This window comes from Ptychodera flava (assembly GCF_041260155.1).
Source record: "Ptychodera flava strain L36383 chromosome 3 unlocalized genomic scaffold, AS_Pfla_20210202 Scaffold_25__1_contigs__length_14229661_pilon, whole genome shotgun sequence".
Lineage (NCBI taxonomy): Eukaryota > Metazoa > Hemichordata > Enteropneusta > Ptychoderidae > Ptychodera > Ptychodera flava.
In genome coordinates this window covers 4,938,764-4,959,977 of record NW_027248279.1, presented here as the reverse complement: position 1 = coordinate 4,959,977, position 21,214 = coordinate 4,938,764, and the positions used below count along the sequence as shown (strand labels likewise).

Sequence of the window (21,214 nt, the reverse complement as noted above, 5' to 3'; positions counted from 1 at the left end):
CTGATATGACTATAGGAACTGAAATTTATGGAAGAAATTTGCCTTCCGATGTGTCTGTTGGTGAAATATTTTGCTTCACATGTATGTTCAACGTCTGTTCATCAATAAAGTATCATCTGACACAGCCCTTGATGACGTATAAGCCTATTTATAAGCATATTGACACCATAGGTCTTTCTGCTCCTTGTCCTTTAATTTATGAAAATGAAATTGCATGCGATAGGGTAACATGGACTTTCCTTTCATTACCACTCACGTGGCTTTTATTGTCACTCAAATAATCAAAAATAGTGCACAAATATTAAATGGGCCTCCCCAATGCATCAATTCTACGCGTTGCCCTCATGAATCATGGTAAAATATTTTCAAGGCTAATTCAAAGTTGTGAATGGAACCAACACTAAGGATGTAACATGTTCCCATTTGATTCTTGGTACTATTTACGTTTTCATTACGTCTGATAAATGCTGGTTCAGCAGAATGGTATCGTCTGAGTGAAATTCCGCCCTTTTTTTTATCATGCAGTGTATTAACGTGAAAACCAATATCAATAAATTCAGGTCTCGCTCTGCCTATCTGTCTTCCTTTCTGTTTCTGTCTCTCGCCGTCTCTGTCTGTCAAATTTCTCAGTCAGTAAGCCAGAAATAAGTCTATCTGGACTGATCCTACATCTTCGTTACAGCTAATTGAGTAATTAAATGCACGTATTATGAATTTAAAGGATTAATAATATTGGATATTATCATCACTGTTGTCTTAGTCTCAATTCACAACTCAGCATAGCTGTCATACTAGAAGTGAGGCCACACCCACTTTCTAGAGAAAGGCCTCATCGTCGCCACTTTCACATGGTCCTATGTATGACAACTATACGAAATGAAATACACCACACTCAGGCATGAAATTTCTGCATACCGTTTTATAGTGCGGAGATGTGTGTATGTATGTATATTCGTCTTTTTTAATGAACTTTGGATTATTTCATCAATACACATGTCACTTTGTTATGATAAGACTTTTCATCATCGTAACAAAAACATTAACGTAGAGAAACAATGCCATGTAGTCGTTGAGGCATTACTTTAAAAAGTGTGTTCTAATTAGACTGATTATTGAATTTAATGAAAGTGTATCAGGTCAAAAAATGGAAGTTTGTTTCTGATCCTAGATCTGGTACAAAAGTAATGCAGCTACCCGGGCTGAAATGAATCAAATCAGGAATGTTTAGATGAAATCATGGTGATTCTGACATCGGTGATAACACTCCTCTTCAAAAGTGTAAATTGTGTGCGTATGATCATATTATAACATTTTCTGCGCTGGCATTTTTCTTGTATTTCAGTTTTTCAAGACTTAATGAACATGAAAAAAAGGAAGACGTGCGAGGATGAGAAACAAAGCATTTTCATTTCTGGCCATATTGTTGATTACTTTTCTTTTCTCGTTGGATTTTGAAGCAAAGGCAGCGTGCTTGCTAAGTTGTTTCAGTAAGCAGTCACTCCTGGGGGCGCTCTTTGATGTTCAGATAGTATATAGTGCTGAGGTTTGTCAGTCTCGAGTTTACATTTGGGCCGGGAACACTCAGGTAGAATGGTTGATTCCCGGGCGCTACAATCTCAAAATACCCCACGACCAACGACGGAAGAGTCGGCATTATCACAGTATTTGGAGATTTTAGCTGCTTTACAAAATTCCAGTGATGTTGACCCTGATAACACAGCCCAATGGTTTGACTTCGAACAACAAGATTACCTACGGCACGTATTACTTCTTGTCATCTATACACTAACGTTCATAATGGTGATGATCGGGAACGGAATTGTTCTCTTGGTGGCGGCTAGGACCAATGTACTTTCTGATGATTTGAAACCCTACCTTTCCAGCCTTGCCCTAGCCGATATCTGCATTGCCGTATTCTGCGTGCCGTTCATTTCAGCTGAAACGATTCTCCAGGAGTGGCGGTTCGGAAATGCCATGTGCCCCGTAGTGAAATACGTCCAACAGGTAAGTTCCCACGCTTGTTTGAAACCCATTTGTAGTTCCATTAATATGTGATATAATTCATCGCGTGTTCGCATCAATACGGGTTTTACAGTCTCAACCGTTTGCCACGAGCAATGGCATATCTTAACCGTTGACTTGACTTTACAACGCACGTGTAACACTCCTTGTGTGATTATACACTGGTCGCTCTATCCGCCCTATTCAAGTCGACTAAAACGACATCGGAAGGTTTATTTACATCGTAGTGTACATAGAAAACACTTACAGTATTTTCATGGAGTAAAACATTTAGTATATGTAATAAGAATGCCCAGCGAAAATCATTGCTACTTATACACTGAAGTTTACATGCTATCGCTGTCGGTGCGATTATGTTTTCATAACAACGTTAGTTTCTGTCGTCTGGCATGACAGAGGCTGTTAGAGTTTCACATGTCGGGTACTTTTTTCACCATGCCAGTGGTTTATGTATACTGTGAATACAGTCTATATATTGTACACTATGACTGCAAAGTAATGAAGCTGAAAGAACCTCTCTATAATATACTGTTCTTCCCGGGGCAAGTCAACAAAACTGTTCGCGCAGAAAGCTGTTCGCAAACGATGTCTGGGACGGTAACTTTTCCCAGTATCAGCGGGCGGGAAACACATTCATCGGAGTTCATTTGTCTGCACCAGAGGGCTGGGAACGGGTGGATAGGCAGTTTTTACTTAACATCAAAACAGGAAATTTCACTCTACTGCTGAGAAGGCAACTTGAGAAAAGGTCAAATTGACGGCCACGGGGTATGATTCGATGGTATATGGGAGTTTGCAACCCAAATAGTGATCGAGGCAAAATAGAACTTTTGTAGTTAGAAAAGAGCTGTAGGACGTTTTGTTGGGAGCGTGGGAAGAGGAAAAATTTTCTGGAGGGGAGAGCAGATAGACACACATTAATTTTTGCCCCCAAACTTCTTTTTTCGAAAGACGTAAGAATATAGTATTTAAATGTTAAACACCTGTGGCTACAATGTCTCAATTAGGCTGGTTGCCCGCCTGATTGCTGGTTGCCTCTGTTTTCAGTGTCCAAATTAATTTAAATCTCTCCACTTCATGGTGGAATAAACTGGAAAACAAAACATAGTACGGCACATTTAAGTAGCTTGCATACATTGAGATATATAAATTCAAAAGATGCCATGGGCAAACAAGTTGGGTTTTTTCCACGAGGGGGTCAGCCACTTTTTGTTTTGCACCGACAAAAATCGGCCGAGAAAAAAACTGACAAGTCTGTAAGGCTCGTTGGTCCTCCAGATGTTTGGCCAATGCACCTTGCGGCCTCGGCCGAAGAACGGCCGTATCTGAGAAAGGTGAAAATTAACTTCAAGATCTTGTGTCGATGTGCACTGACTTGGAGACGGTGCGTGACCGACACCCATACATGTGGTCTCACAGACAGGCAGCAAAATTGTTTTTTGTTAAACACAGAACTGTCCATGACACAGCAAAACACTAAACGCCAACAAAAATTTTCAAATCCCCCACTATACGATAAAATTTTAAATCCCCCGGCCCAAACTATCATATAGCCGAATACTTATAATTGGTATATGCACAGAAAAGAGAAACAGCATGTATTGCGCAGTTCTGCTCGCAGATGTTCGGCACTAAACCTTTATTTCGACATACAAATGAACATTCTGTAGTGCTTATAAACCTGGCCGGGCCATTGGAATCTAAAGGAGAACACCCAAAATGACGATCACGTGAGAGTATGCAAATTGTGAATTCCTGGCTACACTTTTCCTGATAGTGAAAAACCGAGCTCGGTGACCTTCCCAAATTGTTTTTAATAAAAAGTACAATACTCATACTTGTTATAACTTTTTAAAAAATTGACAATTCTTGAAAGTTAAAATATTGAATCAAATAAAACTTTTAATCTCTGAAACGTTGGTGTAATAATGGCAAAATTGAAAAAAAAATAATTCAACTTCACTCATTTTTCATTTAGAGTCTTTACTGTTCAAAGTTTTACATATTATTATTATTATTATTATTATTATTATTATTATTATTATTATTATTATTATTATTATTATTATTATTGTACTTGGGCCTCAGCCCAAGTACATTTGTTTTCATTCCGTGGGGAAAAACTCTGTAAGGTATAACCATTTCTGGCTGAGACCAGGGAGGGCAAAATGCCTTGGCTTCATCTTTCTTGGCATAATAAATGGCGTAATGATGTTAACTGAATGGAAGTGCTGCTCTCAGCCAGTCTTGAATAAGTGAGATGTGAATATTAATGCTTCTCTATCTGAGTTTTTGCCACAAAATCTTCTGATATAATCAAAATGTGCATCGAAATGCAACAATTAATGCACCCTCCGTTTCCTATGCGATGGCACGACCCTTGCTACACCCACTGGACGAGCCAAAGTGGGAGGGGTAATTTCAGTTTGGTCGAACAAGAGGGCTCGAGACCAGAATTTAACATTTAAACTTGAAACATGTTTAATCACTGACAAGATGTGGACTAGTTTTAATCAAACTAAAATTGTGAAAACGAAAGGTTTTATATCCCGGATACAACGAAAACATTACGACTGGAAACTGCACCCCAGTTGAGAATAGTAATGCCCACAGCGATGGAGAACACTTATCCTTGAGCTGAGAAAACCAGACCGTCATTTCGAAATAGAGCTGCAGATTCGAGAAGCTCGTTCAAAATAGCTAGGTACACCCCATAAAGGGGTGGTTTCGAGTTTTGAGGGCAAATTTCGCCTCCTTCATATAGAAATCGTACGTTTGTTTTTCCAGGAGAGCACACCATTTGACACAAAATTTGCATGTAAAGGGGTCGCCAGTAAGCACGTGGTCAAATCTGGCATAAGAAACAATATGAAATGTTGGGTAAAGCCAGTCCAAAATAAACTGATTTGAACTTTTGTGTTTTGTAATTTATACTACTGCAGTAACATTACCTTTTTTGACAACATCACACAATGTAATACGTTTTGAAACTGAATACTCCGACGTATTCTGTGTCTCCTTTGCTAAAAAATACGGCATGCCGATTACCATGTAAGGAAATGATGACGTCAAGACCGTGACAGATTTGTAGTCCGTTCGGTCCTGGATCGATGGTGCACGAAGTTTTGTCAAGGTAGCTTGTGTATTTATTTCCTAAATGGGAGAGATTAGGGTCGATCTAAACGAAGGCCGAAGAATGTTATGATACTCTACGCGAGCTGAACTCTACGTTCCAGTCTTTTATTCTTTTTTCGTAAATAACCGTCGATGTCGGCAACTCTCTCGCTAGCCCTGCGTACGTACGCAGTGTACGCTGTGTGTTAGGAACGCACACAGGGAATGCACAGCGTACACTGCGTACGTATGCAGGGCTAGCGAGAGAGTTGCCGACATCGACGGTTATTTACGAGAAGTGAATAAAAGACTGTCATTTTTGGAAGCGATCGAGTAGCTGAGGTAGGCAGGGATACGACTTGGGCCCAAGAACGCTGAATTTCGGCAGTAATTTGGCTTTTTACGTCAAGTCCAAAAATGGATTTGAAGTCACCAACTCTACGTACAGGTCTTTGCAGGGCTGTGGTGAGCGGGGCTATTAGCTGTAGCGGAACACACAGCATCGTACGCAGGGCTAGCCCTGCGTGCGATGCTGTGTGTTAGCTGTAGCACATAGCATCGTACGCAGGCTTGGGGTCAACATGGGGTCGCAGCCATGTTGCCTCAAAACTTATTTCTGTCTGCACTCAAAACTCAAAAATGTCGGATATGAACCTGAAAAATCGATGCAATTTTGTCAAACTTCGGCGAAATTTCAGCCTATAGACAAAATTTCATCTAGGTAAGGTAAATTTACTGAAATTTGATCGACAAAATAGAGCTAGAGGTCTGATTTTTGGTATATAGGAATAACTTAGCAATACAATTATGACAAAATGTGACGTGCTCAATGACCTTTGACCTCAAATATATATATTTGTCCCCAACTCAGTAACCACAAGTGCTACATTCTTCATATTTGGTATGATAAGACACCTTATGACACCACATATTGTACCTCATTAATTATGCGCATATCTAATTTTGAGCGAGCCAATAGAGCTAGAGGTCTGATTTTTGGTATATAGGAATAACTTAGCAATACAATTATTTTGACAAAATGTCACGTGACCTCAATGACCTTTGACCTCAAATATATATATATTTGTCCACAACTCAGTAACCACAAGTGCTACAACCCTTCATATATGGTATGATGGGACACCTTATGACACCACATATTGTACCTCATCAATTATGCGCATATCTAATTCTGAGCTGGATGTCCGACTTTAGTATATAGGGATAACTATAGGGTAAAAATCTAAATATGCCCATCTAAATATTAGACATCTACCATCGAGAACAAAAGAAATTTGCTGTAATTTGAATATTTAAGGAGTTTAAGCAATTTCCACTATAAATAAAGAACCCCTGCCTCAAACTCCACAAAAGTTGCTAGACATATTTTGCCGTTGTCATGTCATTGCTTCGTTTAATAACCAGTTAATCAAATGCCTAATTGACAGGAGGAAATTCAAGACCATATTTGAATAGTTGTATATATTGTCCTCAAAATTACTCTATCACGGCCCAAGTACTCATTGCCTTAAGCAATACTGCCTTGTTATTATTATTATTATTATTATTATTATTATTATTATTATTAGACTTTATTTAAAGAGGGTAATCTGAGTTACAAATCAAATTGTAATTTACATCAGAGCCCTCTGAGAGCTCGAAAAAAGTACATATGTACTTTTTTGTTATTGTACGACAAGTATGTGAAAATTTCATTGACTGCATGAACTTGAATGATGTTTTATATTGACTTTGAGTGATATTCGTGAAAAACAATGACTTTTCATCTTACGTGCGTATAAAATCAAGCATGGTGACCCCATTTGTTTTCTGTAATTTTTGATTTTTCTAATATACCAGAATTCAAAAATCCTTAATTAAAAATATAACAATTTAATAGTAACAATTTTACTGATAAAACATCCTCAAGCAAACAATATTACAAACCTAAAATTTGACACTTTTCAGTATTCTCGCTTTTTTGTATTAACTCCAATCTCTTGTTTTACACCTTATTATGTTGAAATAGTTTTACACCTTATTATGTTGAAATAGTCAGTATCATACTATCAACACAATCTACATAATGTGTTAAGTACACTTATATTGTTGTAAGTTGCATTTCATGTGCATCGAAATGTCAATATTTCGTAAGACTGCTGCATATTCAAACTCAGGCTGAGTGAATGCGTTAAAGCATTTCAATATAGTTTAAAAGAAAATAACTACAAAAGATGATGTTGTTACACAATACAATTTTGAAAAAAATATCAAGTTTAACATACCTACTGATCATTTACATCTTGTTATACTCTATGGACAATGTATTCATTGTAAAATAATATATACAGGTAGCCATATAGGAAAACATTACATTCAAGGAGATGCACTCTTTTTGTATATGTAGTAAACGCTATTTTGTGATCATTTGTATCATTGACAAAAGACTTTCAGTCTTTTTTCAGTCTTGACTCTAATTCAATTATCACTTATAGTGTTTACATATACATGCTTTGCAACAAACTGAATATTATATCTTTCAGCATGCTGAAGGTAGACAGCAAGAAACTGCATTTGATACATGGCATAGAAATATTGGAAAACAATCATCAACAGTCGCAGCGTTTGCCCCGTAACAAGGCCCACTTGTTGTTTTTCCTATGAAAACGTAATGGCATTCATATTTTGTGAATTTTTTCAAAATAAAAATCATGAAACGCGACATGGTTTAAGATTTTGTTTAATTATCACTAGCATTAAAACCATTGAATGACAAAAATGTTATTCATTTTTCACTGAATTATCTACCAAACTATGGAATCTGAGAATGTCAAAAATATTAGCGAACCAAAAGATTTTCAGATCCCTTTATACGCAAAGCAAAACGTTCAAGTCCCCCCTTCAACTCCCACAATTTTCAAATCCCGCCTGAATTCCCCCGGCTCCCCCTTTGTGAATGTAGCCTGATGCACGTACTTATAATATTAAATGTGATAGCAGTATTCTGCAGAAGACAATTGGGTGAACAGGAAATTTTTTTGCGACATGTGTTGATTCTGAGCTGGAAAGCATCACTGAGGCTGCATTCACAGACACCTCTTAAATCCCACAACAGTTCTAATTTTATCAAATTCCTTCTCTTACAAATTCATAATACTTTCAAATCACACCCTCTGATTTCATAGTTTTGAAATCCTCTCTAAAACTAAAAAATGGCATGCTTTTGGAATGCACAGATTTTTTTCGGTGTGTGCGTGTGTGTGTTTAAAAGTGTCATTTCCATCGCAGAAGAGCGTTGTTTTGACCTATTTTATCTTACAGGAAGACTCTATCTTGTAAAACAGAAAACACTCGTTCAAAGATAGTAAAAATAGTAAAGATAGTAAAAATGTTGCCAGCTTGTATTTTTTACTTGTTTTCTGGTTGTCAAATATAAAGTTTGGGCCTGAAACGTCACGAGTTGATGCTAATTATTCGCAAAAACTTTAATCATAAAGAGAGAGCAGGATAAACATACAATATAAAAGTAATCCCTTGGGGACATTAATATCTATCCGTATAATTTCATAATAATTTTTGAACAAAGGTCATCCCATTATATGGGAGCAAATAGGCGAGTCAATTAGGAGATACACCCAGCATTTTGTGTATTTTCAGAACATACGACAGTTGAACTTTATTTCAATTGTACTTTCTCAGGCGCCGAATCGGTACGGACATTTATGCAATGACTCACGTCTTCATTTAAAGAAACTGAACAATCGAGCCAGACTTGTCAGCCTATCTGTGTTTGACTGCGTTTCTACATGCAGGTTATTAAAGTGATACAGGGAATTGTGAAAACATCCAAAGTGGGAAACAAAATGAACAAAACTATTGTACTTTACTAAATGAATCAATTATTAATCACTTTACCAATTAAAAATCAGCTACTAAATTACGGTATCGATAAACCAACCAACAAACCAACAAACTAATCAGTTGGTCTGAAATATCACTCTGTGTAAGCTTATTAGTCTATCTATCTATCTATTTATCTTTCTATGTATGTATGTATGTATGTATGTATGTATGTATGTATGTATGTATGTATGTATGTATGTATGTATGTATGTATGTATGTATGTATGTATGTATGTATGTATGTATGTATGTATGTATGTATGTATGTATGTATGTATGTATGTATGTATGTATGTATGTATGTATGTATGTATGTATGTATGTATGTATGTATGTATGTATCTATCTATCTGTCTATCTATCTGTCTGTCTGTCTATCTTTTATCTATCTATCTATCTATCTATCTATCTATCTATCTATCTATCTATCTATGTCTCTGTCTATCTTCTATTTATCTATTTTTCTGTTTCTCTGAGTGTCTTTGTGTGTATGTCTGTCTATCTGTCTGTCTGTGCCTATTCATTTAAGAACGAACGGCCGAGAGATTACTAATGCCCCTCATAATGAAATGTGGAGTAAGTTTGGAAGAAAATAGGAATAGATAGAGTAAGTCATCTTTCGGTGGGCTTGATGAAATCCACCAGACATCCATAATCATGTCGACGGCACGAGTGCCAGCTACTTGCACGCAAGGATACAAGCTAAACAGATATCCCAGCGCCGTTAGCTATGCAATCGATCGACAACCATATTGTAGTTTGAAGTCATACGCTACTAGCGAAGCTTACCATCTCTGTCCTACAGCATCTTACGTTGCTATGGCGAGGACGCAATTTTGAAGTTGTTACCGACAACAACCCACTGATTTACGTCCTCACCACAGCAAAGTTAGATGCTGCAGGATACACTGGTGGTCCGCTGCCCTGGCAACGTATGACTTTACACTAAAATATCCGATTCTAAAGATATCGTGGCTGACCGATGATTAATGCCAAATTTTATCTCTATCCATCAATCTCCTGTCTTGCCATATGGAAAAGCAAAGGCACAAAGTGTACGATTGTGAAGCTGTGTACATGTATGTATGTATGTATGTATGTATGTATGTATGTATGTATGTATGTATGTATGTATGTATGTATGTATGTAGTATGTATGTATGTATGTATGTATGTATGTATGTATGTATGTATGTATGTATGTATGTATGTATGTATGTATGTATGTATGTATGTATGTATGTATGTATGTATGTATGTATGTATGTATGTATGTATGTATGTATGTATGTATGTATGTATGTATGTATGTATGTATGTATGTATGTATGTATGTATGTATGTATCTATGTATGTATGTATGTATGTATCTATGTATCTATGTATGTATCTATGTATCTATATATATGTATGTATCTATGTATGTATCTATGTATGTACATACGTATTGGGGGTATTCATATGGGGTATTCATAGAGATGCCGGTTAATCTACATACTGGTGTGCCTACAAAGGCCACATTTTAATAGAGGGTCGACGGAACTGCGCCTTTGCAGCTTTCTTTATTATAAACAATGTACTTTATTCACGATATCTGGATATATCAGGTCATTAGAGCAGCAATATTTTAATTTTGTACATTATGACAAACATCTTTCATTTTTCATCGATCGGAGACCATGGATACAGCGTTTACATTGGTTGTATGGGTCCCATAAAACCCAGTTGAGTAGACTTGTGTACAAACAGAGATGTAAATTCTTGCCACTTTTATCCAAATGTATAATTTTAAGTCTCGGTGCTTGTTTTGGTGTTTTCCTTTAAAACAAGGGATTTTGGTATAGCTCTTTTGTTGCAGAAGAAAATGATACTTACAGAGGAAGCAATATCATTACGAAACCCTCATATCGTACATAAATATTGGTTTAAAATGTCCATTGAATGGGTTGAGGCCGATGTTACTGTTGATGTATTGTCCATTAATTATTTTAATTATATTACTTGGAAAATGTTTGTAAAAGACATATCTAAACATGCAGACACAATATAGTACATTTAAAATATTTATGATGAAGTGTATTTGCTTTCATCCCATTTTGGATGTTTTAATTTTTATTTTTGTCGTGGAAGAGGGCATTGAAAGGGTTATAATCTTCAGACTGCTTGTTAACAGCTATTAAATATAAACTTGACCGTTTCATTCATTGGTCGGCTTCGTTGAAATATAATAGCGCGACCGTCAGACGACAGAAAATCACAGGTATTATTTTTGAATTGCGATCCGTAAAATTGACGTCGGATTAACATTTAGCAAATGCATCTTCTTTTACGTCAACGATATCGCTCCTCGGCGAGGCATTTTTCTGATCCCTTTAGCGTGGAAAGCAAAATGTACCAAAATTATCCCTTGTAATCTTTGTTGCACTCAGCGTAATTTCGTTCTTGGAAACGCGGAATTATAATTGATTACACGGCCGTTCCTTCTAGGCTTTACCGATCGAGTCACGCAGTGGAAATAGTGGCATTGCGAATTCACTGTAGTGTGTCTAAAAACGCTAGCTGTTTATCCTGGTATTCTGCGCCTACACATAGTGCCACTGTACAGTAATAGGCATTATTTGATTGCGTTTCTCCGACTTCGTCGGTAAGCCGAAATAGTTGGGATAAGCAAGCTGTTTGGCGAGTGAGTCATGAAAGAAACTTTAAAAAAAAATCTGAACTCGGTATACTTCTTCCACATCTCAGCAAACAAACGTTTCAAAAAAGTGTCGAAATTCTGAAGAACTGCTTCTTCTAAATTACGCAGACTCTGATATAACTACTTTTGGATTGCTGATTTCAGGTGTCCGTCATGGTCAGCATCTTCACATTGACGGCCGTCAGCATTGACAGATTCCGGGCAGTCGTACATCCCCTGCAGATAAGAACGTCCATATCACGCAAGAAGGTTGTCGTAACGGCCATCTGGATAATCGCGCTGACTCTCGGCATTATCCAGCTGGTTGTCTACCGTGTGGAAGGTCACTTCCTGAACTTCCGTTACAGGCCCGTCTGCGGGAACCTATTGACGGACAGTGCACAACTCATTCAACGGTTTTGCATCTTTGTTGGTCTTTTTGTCATACCATTCACCGTGTTAGCTATCACCTATGGTCTCACCGCCTGCAAGCTGTGGCGCCACAGCCTGCCTGGCGAGCGAGACCGGCAACAATGCAGGCGGAACCAGCGTGGAAAGAAGAAGGTATGTAGGAGAACGTTAATTCACTTTATTCAAAATTTTCATCTCCAACTCAGAAAAGTAAGCTTCACTAAAACTGTCGTGAGTTGGAATGTCAGAACGTGACTTCTACGTACATTCCCCTTTTGGCAAACAAAACTTTATACTTGTTGAAATTACAGCATTGTGATGTACATTTTGTGGTCATTGAAGTGTAAGAACGTGATAAATTGAAAGTTGTCCATCACATGCTGAGGATTTAGCTAGGTCTCTCATGCAGGTATTGCAGTTTACCGATTGCTCGATTGTGTACGCCGTAAAATTGCGATTCCTGTTGAAATGATTTCATCTTCATTGTCGGGAACCCTTAGAGTAATACAAAGTAAATATTGTAAAAAATTGTATAAATAATTAGCCCTATCGTATTACGATGTTGGTAGATCGCACCACACATCTTCACTGATATGTGCCACTTCCATTCGTCGAAGTCTATTAGCATCTCCGCCGCCACCTCGTCTGCCTGGATAGATAGGACAGTCCCGTGCCACCTTTTCTGTATGTGCAAACACGGTTGCAAAATGGTCAGTGTTAGTCTGTTTTGGGGTGTCAGGGATAAGCTTAGGTGCCCAACGCATTATATCCACGGTGTTGCCTGGACAATAAAAACAAGCCCTGATATAACAAGTCATAGTAAATGAGACAGTCCCCGCCTGTAACCTGGGCTATTTGACTACAGGAAGTCAGCAGAATGTTGCAATTAAAATTTATGAATGGTACGCATAGGTATAAATAGCTGTATGTTATATACCATCCTGTCTTTGTTCAAATGTAAATGAAATTGGTCTTGACATATCTGAGTAATAGCTCTAGCCTGACAAAAATGAAATAAAATCAATTGGTCCAGTCGGCCATATTGGATCATATCACATAAAAACAATTGGTGTGCATCTGCACTTCCTGGTTGAGTGCCCCTGTGCCAAGTTGTATTTCAATCAGTCCTATAATTTCAGAGTTTGCCTCTAAAGGGACAACAGAAGAAAATAACCGCCAAATGTGCATATTAGATCAGAAAACAAACAGATGTACATGTCTTTAACAATGGATAGAATGAAAATCGAGACAGGGAACATCAAGACATTGCTATCTTGTTATGTAGACCAAAATGGTCAAAACTAACAACTTTATGCGAGTCAGTCTCAGTAACTAAAAGCAATACGATCCAGACATATACTTTTACTCACATTCAAAAAGGTATATGCTTAACAAATGACTGAAATCTGTCTAGGCAAATCAGTGCACCGGTTGATGTGTGGTCTACATACATATTCATTAAATATGCAAATGAGCAAATTATATCACGCGAACACACACACACTATATAACTCTCTCTCTCTCTCTCTCTCTCTCTCTCTCTCTCTCTCTATATATATATATATATATATATATATATATATATATATATATAACTCATAAAACTTTGAGTATAACTTGAGTTTAGGTATTACCAGTATAACTCAAAATTTTGATCAAATTCAATACGTTCACTATGATATATGACTTAATTAAAGAAAGTCATCAAATATACAAATGAGCGAATGGTAACATGATATAATATATTATAATACTCACCAAACTGTCAACACATAAACGTAAGTATAAACAGTGTACTTCAATTGTAGTTAGCTTTGATATATTTTAGGGTAAAATTAAAGTATTTAATCAAATATACAAATGAGTTGATAGTCAGATCACCATGCTCATTAACTTGTAGCACAAAGGTAGACCAAGGTATCTGAAGTTTGGTCAGGGTTAGTGCATGCAGTACATTGATATATGGCTTAATTGGAGACACTTATCAAATATGCAAATAAGCTAATAATGAGAATATGGTGCTCATTAAGATTACAGGATAGGTTGACCTATAGAACCATTTGTATTTTAGTGTTTCGAAAAACTGTTAAGAACAACAGTAAAATCGACGTGGTCAACGATCTTTTAATTACATTTTATGACCAAAAACTGCATCATTAATACACTGTCAGTTGCTATTATCAGCTGTGCAGTAATATGAGTCGAGCATAAAGGAATCAACTCTGCAAAGAAGCCAGAACAACAGCATCCAATCCACACAACGGCATCGGCGAGTGACCTCCTGCTAGACAATGTTTCATCTTTTGCAGACGGCATGGTTACCTCTTAGCTGATCTCATAAAATTTAATTAAAAAATGTTTAACACATCGATTTTACTTTTGTTCTTATCTTATCAGTTTTCCTATACACGTAAATGTAAATGGTCGTATAATTCATAAACCGCAATGATTAATCCAATCAATAACCCTAGGATTGATGTATGGCTTAATGACATAAATTTTGATGACGTATATGAGCTAATGTTCGGAATATCGTGCTCATCAAACTTACGGTATAAGCAGACCTACGTATGAATGATCATTGATAGCAGAGGTATGGTCAAGTCAGCGAATTCAGTATTGATATATGACCTAATTACAAAAATATCTTAAATATGCAAATGAACAAATCAGTAAATCATACTTTCAGTGTTACTTGGCCCACGTATGACCAGCTCTCTTGGGGTTTCTCTTTGGCATTATTATTCTGAAATGCTTTCAGCTGCATAGTTTGATTTCGATGTGATTTCCTGGCCAAGTGAAAGTCATTGATAATATTCGTTTGCCGGGGCCGAAGGGAAGAAAAGCCATACAACGACAGTGTTTTGTGAAAGGACTCGATACACAACCAGTTGTTGTATCAGACCGATACAACCATCCGACCAGTGTAGCCAGCCTTTGCTGACAATACGAAACAAATATGTAGTGGGAATGTAAAGTGGTTTATACTGGTATATAAATAGTAATTTATCTTGTTCTGTTATCAATTTTTTGCTGTAAATCGTTAACTTGAGTTGTACAGATGGCTCCCAGTGTTGTTCGTAACTTGGTTTGGTAGAGTGCTCGATACAGAAGCAAGTAGAACACAGGACTTAGGCGTTACTCAGAGTTTCACGCTACATGTGCTCTCTGTAGCGATCATCAGACGAATGGTTCAACTTATCTTATCTTCGAATGTTTCCGTTGCTTTGCTTCTGTTGTTCCCAGCGTGGTTCTACGTGTTCTTGTTTCCTTTGGGGGTGTTTCCATATTTTGTGCCGGGTGGTTCCATTTTTCGAGAAGGGGCATGATAGTTGAAAAGGAGGTAAATGTTCTCATGGCGGTATTTGGAGATGAGCTCTGATGTTATTTTTGCTGCTACAGTGGTTCGCCGATACCTTGGTATTGTAAATAATGTTCCTGATTTGGCATTGACCTCCGAGCGGACATGTATTTGTGGCCAAACAATGCAAACAATATCAGCGCCCGGTGTTTTTGCTGGGGATCTGTTTGATGTGTGATTTTATGCTATGTTTGCCATACAACACTAACTGACTTTGATAGTTTTCCTGTTGTAGATTTATAGTATGGTAAGTGTATCTTCTTATAGCAACATTAGATTGCTTAACTCTGTTGCTAGATCATTTACATACATTATTAAAAGAGTTGGTGGAAGACTATCTCCTTGTTCTGACGCAAATATCAAAGGAGAAACTATCAGTTGCATACGGTTTACTTTAGCTCTACACGAAACATCAGAGTAAAATTAGCTTTACATACAACAATCACTGGCCTTGACAGTGTTCTTGTTGAAGATTTTGTGCAGCTTGTTTCTTTGGGAAAGTGCCTTTCGACGAGGAGGAGTAATATTTTTCCGATGCTTGTCTCAACACTTTGGCTGAAGAGTGGATTGAACCAGAAAGTATTACGTTGTCTCTTCTTTCTTTCCTGGCCTTTAATGTCATTTCCCCCTGTGTATGTTATCTCCTCGACGTAGCCGCTGCCTTTAGCGCGTTGATGTAGATACACTATAGGCGCTGCTTTGTTGAATACGTGTTCATCGCTAGAGATCGCCGATATGCGCTTACTAATAGAAGACGTAGGTTATTGGTGATCACAGGAGGGTGGTTGGACTGCTTGTGAATATATACTGGTAGATCCAAGTAGTTAACTATTATACCAGTTAAAATAGCCGTGTGCATCGATTTAACCAAAATAATTATCTTCTTTGTAAAGGGAGGATTAGAGGACTGAAGTAACACTTCTCCTTAGGGTAACCATTTCATAAATACGAGTCTAGCAATCACTGACGCGAACGTATATAGAATGTAAGGCAATAAATAAAGTTCGGTAATATAGCTGTATTTGAAAGCACAAAGAATTCTCAGTTTTAGTTTGCTTAAGCAGTTACATTTTTAAATATAAAATTCATTTGCTTCTCTTTTCCGTTTCCGTTGCTCTAGAATAACATTTATGCTCACATTTTGATCATTTCCAGTCTCAAACAATTGTGCAAGTCCAGCTTTTCTGAATACATATTTGCTCTCTGCTGCAATATTTGATCATTTAATACTCGTTTTTTCAATCGAGTATTTGGTAATCTCTTTAGTCTAGTCCATAATCGTACAACCTCTATCTTTCGCTATATTCATTGGACATCAATTCCATGTCACTGTAAAGCGACGCAATGGTACTGGAAATTCCTACTCCGAGGAATGAATGATTTTCACCTTGTTGAACTTTGTCAATACTATTGATTGCATTCTTCTGCCAGACAGCTGTTGCATAATCAAGAATCGGGAGTACAGGTGTATCAAAAAGCTTCGAAAACATCTGGCAAGACATTTCATTTACACTTGACACATTGCAATTTCAATACCAGTAGCTTTTGACGCTGATTCAGCAAGGTGGGACGCTGCAACATTAGGATGCAGATGCTCACTAGAGTATACATTTCCAAATGTTTATATTTTGTCGTATACTATCACTGACACACGTAGACCGCATTTAAACCGCAATTTTGCGTGTAACGTGTGGTGTACCATTTCTTTCAAATTTGAACAATTGATGTTTTGTGCTGGCGTAATCTAGCTCTCCACTTTACACAGTGTTTGTGAGCTCTTTCAAGTAACCGTTGCAAATGCTCTTCTGAATCAGCCCAGGAAACTACATGTTTATAAGTAGACTGTCGATAGTCCCTTGTGCCTTTTCACGTCTATTATTGATGTAGTACCTCGCATATACGGGAATTCGCAAACGCTGACGGCGCGGCGCGGGCTGGAAAAGTACAAGTCCTACATCAATAATCGAGAGAACAGGCACGAGGGACTGTCGACAGTGTGGTATATGAAGAGCATACAATAGTATGGTAATTGTATCTTCTAATAGCAACATCAGTCTGTTGCTAAATCATTTATATACATTATGAAAAGAGTTGTGGAAGACTATCTCCTTGTTATGACACAAATATCAAAGGAGAAACTATCTGTTGCATAATGGTTTACTTGAGCTCTGCACGAAATATCAGTGTAAAATGAGCTTTCCAGATTCTCCACATTTTAAAAGTTTATACCATAGACAATTCCGCTCCGCACGATCAGAACCCTTTCTCATATCGACAGAACAAGCAAATATCGATAAGTTCTTTCTAAATCATTGTTCAATGACTGAATAGAGAACAAAAATGTGATCCAAACAAGACTTACGCCTCTTAAAACCAATTTGCCATATTTCTTGGGCCAATTATTTATGCAGGTGGTATTAAGTATTTACAAGAATATTTTGCCTTCATAGATATCAATTCAGTAAATTTTTGATGCCATTCGAACTCACAACGTACGAAGGCCATGGCAGTCACCTAGCGAAGGCATCACAGTCAAAACCCCTCGGCCAAGTCCACACCCTTAAAAGGGTGGTTCAACAGCCGAGCTAATTGTTACAATTCTTTTGACTGGGATGATGCCTCCACATACTAAATTCTATCAAAGTAATGAATGTATCGCTTAACTGCATGGGCGAAAGACAGCCAGGGAGAATCCACCAGCAGAACTATAAACCAAGGGTAATTCCCCTGTAGTTTAATGAAACACGTTTATCCTAATTATTAAAGTCATTGTACACCCAAATTAAAAGTAGTGTTGACTGTCATTTCCTCTTTCGGTGATGAAAATACGTCGCCTCGCGACAACAATGGAAATTCTCCAAAACATCTATGCCGCTTTGCTGTGATGTCTTCTCACATTTATGAAACTGAAAAGAACATGTTTATTTCAGCGAACAGAGCTCCAGTGTCGATTCGTAGTACTTCGACATTTTAATGAGGTTGTCACAATAGCCCCAAATCACCTAGCAACGAAGTCAGCCCTGAACACCCATTGGCCAAACCTTCGCCGATGTTCCTAATACATTCTGACGATAGATGTGTGTATAACGTAATGCTAAAAACCAGAATTATACCGAATGGAAATTATCACTATATTTCTCAATCAAGTGATACCTGCATTCATCAAATTCAAACGGAATGAATGAATAATCGAATATGTACAGTGACAAATAAATAAATGTTTTGAGTCTTTAAAATACGTCGTTGTGAAGTTATTTAAAGATAAGAACACACTGACCAAATGTGAACTGAACATGTGTTGCAGTTGTCTATGAATTGATATTTTCTCTCTGATATTATCGCTATGAAGTTTCATCGACATTGGTTAATAAACATCACGTGCAATATTCATCGTGTGTAGCTTCAATTGAAAAATATGGTTAGGTGTACAATTTAGTAATCAGCCGAAATGAAATAGCTGTATCTCTTTCATTTTTGGCATATAATTTTGTAACATCATTGTGTGTAGCAAGATTAATTGCGTTTGGTCAGATTCGTCAAATTAGCTCATTAAATATACAAATTGCCAATAAGCTGACACGGAAATGCAAAATGTCTTTCACTACTATATTACTACTATACTTGTATGTGAGCATTTTCAGTTCATATCTGGTTTCACGTAGAGTGCTTTGCCCGACTTTTTACATTTACTTTTACTTTTAAAGATACCATTAGCCATTAGGTCATGCATTGACTCGATACAAAGATAAGACACTTGAATTGAGTGATGGTTTTATTTCTTTGTCAAAACACTGCTATGACAGACTTTGGATGTACACAAATTTAAGTCTTGCCTTACCTCAAAATTATGTAAAATCTAGTCTACACTGACGAATGTTTATAGCTTTCCTAATACCATCCCAACCTCCCTTCGTGTACACGGTGTTTGTCATTCAACACGATGCAGAGCAATCCTTTCCAGAGGAATGGTACACACTACTTTGAACTGCAGATCGCGCAATGCCACAGCAGACTCATTTTATCAAGGGCGAGTACGATAATTGGTACGAAGTATCAAACTATGACTATTCTACTTTGGCTCATAACATCATAATGCTGACACGGACATAATCTTTATCATTTTTTCCGTACAATGGTTTCCCTATGGAGACGGTAATGACAGTGTAAGCATATATCAAGAATTACTGCACAAAATTTCATGAAACTTTTCACAGATGACAATCTCAGAATATAATGATGATAGTATGAGTGTCATGTAAATTATCTGCTCATTTGCATATTTAACGAACTGTTGTTATTAGTGACATAACTCTGAAATTCCTACACCAAACTTGATGATACGTGCAACAAATATTGATCTGATATATATCTAATTATAATTAGAAGCATTAGGCAGTGTCTAGTTAATAAATAGCTCATTTGCATATTTTGTCAAGTTTTATAATAAGTCGTATAACTCTGATATAATAGCATCAATTTGATGAATTCTGCTGCAGATACTGATCTGACTGATATATAATTGTGGTGTAAAGAACTTAGTAGTGTCAAGTTAATTAAGGGTTCATTTGCATATGTAATGAACTTTGTAATTAGGTATATAACTCTTAAATTACGGCACCCAAGTCAGTGAAATCTGGTACAGATATTGATCTGATAAATATCTGATAAATATTGTACTTACAAGCCTTTGGTAGTGTCAAGTTAACAAATAGCTCATTGAATATTTTATGAAGTTTTGTAATTAGTCATATAACTCCAAAATAACTCCACCAAATTTATGAATCTGCTGCAGATACTAATCCGATAGATTTCTAACTGTGGTGTGAAGCATTTAGTTGTGTGGAGTTAATTAAGGGTTTATTTGAATATTAACGAACTTTGCAATTAGTGATATTACTCCAAAATTACAGCATTACATTTGATGAACCTTGCTACAGATATTGATCTGAAAATATTTAATTGTATATTAAAAGCATTTGGCCTGTCAAGTTAATAATTAGCTCATTTACATATTAAATAAAGTTTTGTAATTAGTAATTTAACTCTGAGCTATTATGCCCTTTGTATGATAACCTGAGAAACAATACTTACCAGAAGATGTCGTTAGAGATCCTCACTTCCATAAATTTTTGACAATTATGAGTGAAAAAAACATAAACAAAGATACTCAATCTCTGTAACTTTGTATATAAGGCATTTAAGCTAAGAGAAGAAAGTTTAAGAAATGACTGAAATATGCTGGTTTTACTATGACGTGTATTCGCTCAATTTTGAGCCAGCAACTAATGTATGCAAGAGTGATGTTTCTTTGTTTTTCGTGCGCTGTTGTTGCGTGCCTTTCACTCCACAGCGCAAATATGTATTTCCATTTTCCGTGTTAACCCCCTTTGTATATGGGCCGGTGGCCTTGAAATACAAATAAACGTGCACTATGAGTGCACCTGAATCTTGAAAAAAATCCTGAATCCTTTAACTCTGAGAGTACTGTGCGAAAGTTGATGAAACCTGGTACATATAATGATATAACAGATATCTGATGGTTCTTATTACACGCCTCACACGGGTGTCTATTATATGGTATGAATTGGGTTTATTGACAGGAATATTGAAAAATATAACACAATAAATCCTCCTCAGAGAAAGTTACTCTGGCAGTAGACTGTATACACGTGTAGTCTTATCAGAAGTCTGTCTTCTACTCCGCGTCGTGTGCTCAATGAACTGCT

General features: G+C 37.0%; 1 protein-coding gene across 1 annotated transcript in view; it reads left to right on the top strand.

Annotated features, from left to right (window-relative positions):
• The first annotated feature begins 1,577 nt into the window (after positions 1-1,577).
• LOC139125376 (neuropeptide FF receptor 2-like) overlaps positions 1,578-21,214 on the top strand; it is a 32,982-nt gene continuing 13,345 nt past the window's right edge. The window contains exons 1-2 of the mRNA XM_070691470.1: positions 1,578-2,004; positions 11,882-12,280. Coding sequence (XP_070547571.1) covers positions 1,591-2,004; positions 11,882-12,280 — 813 coding nt within the window. The 5' untranslated portion in view covers positions 1,578-1,590. The remainder of the gene's footprint in view (positions 2,005-11,881; positions 12,281-21,214) is intronic.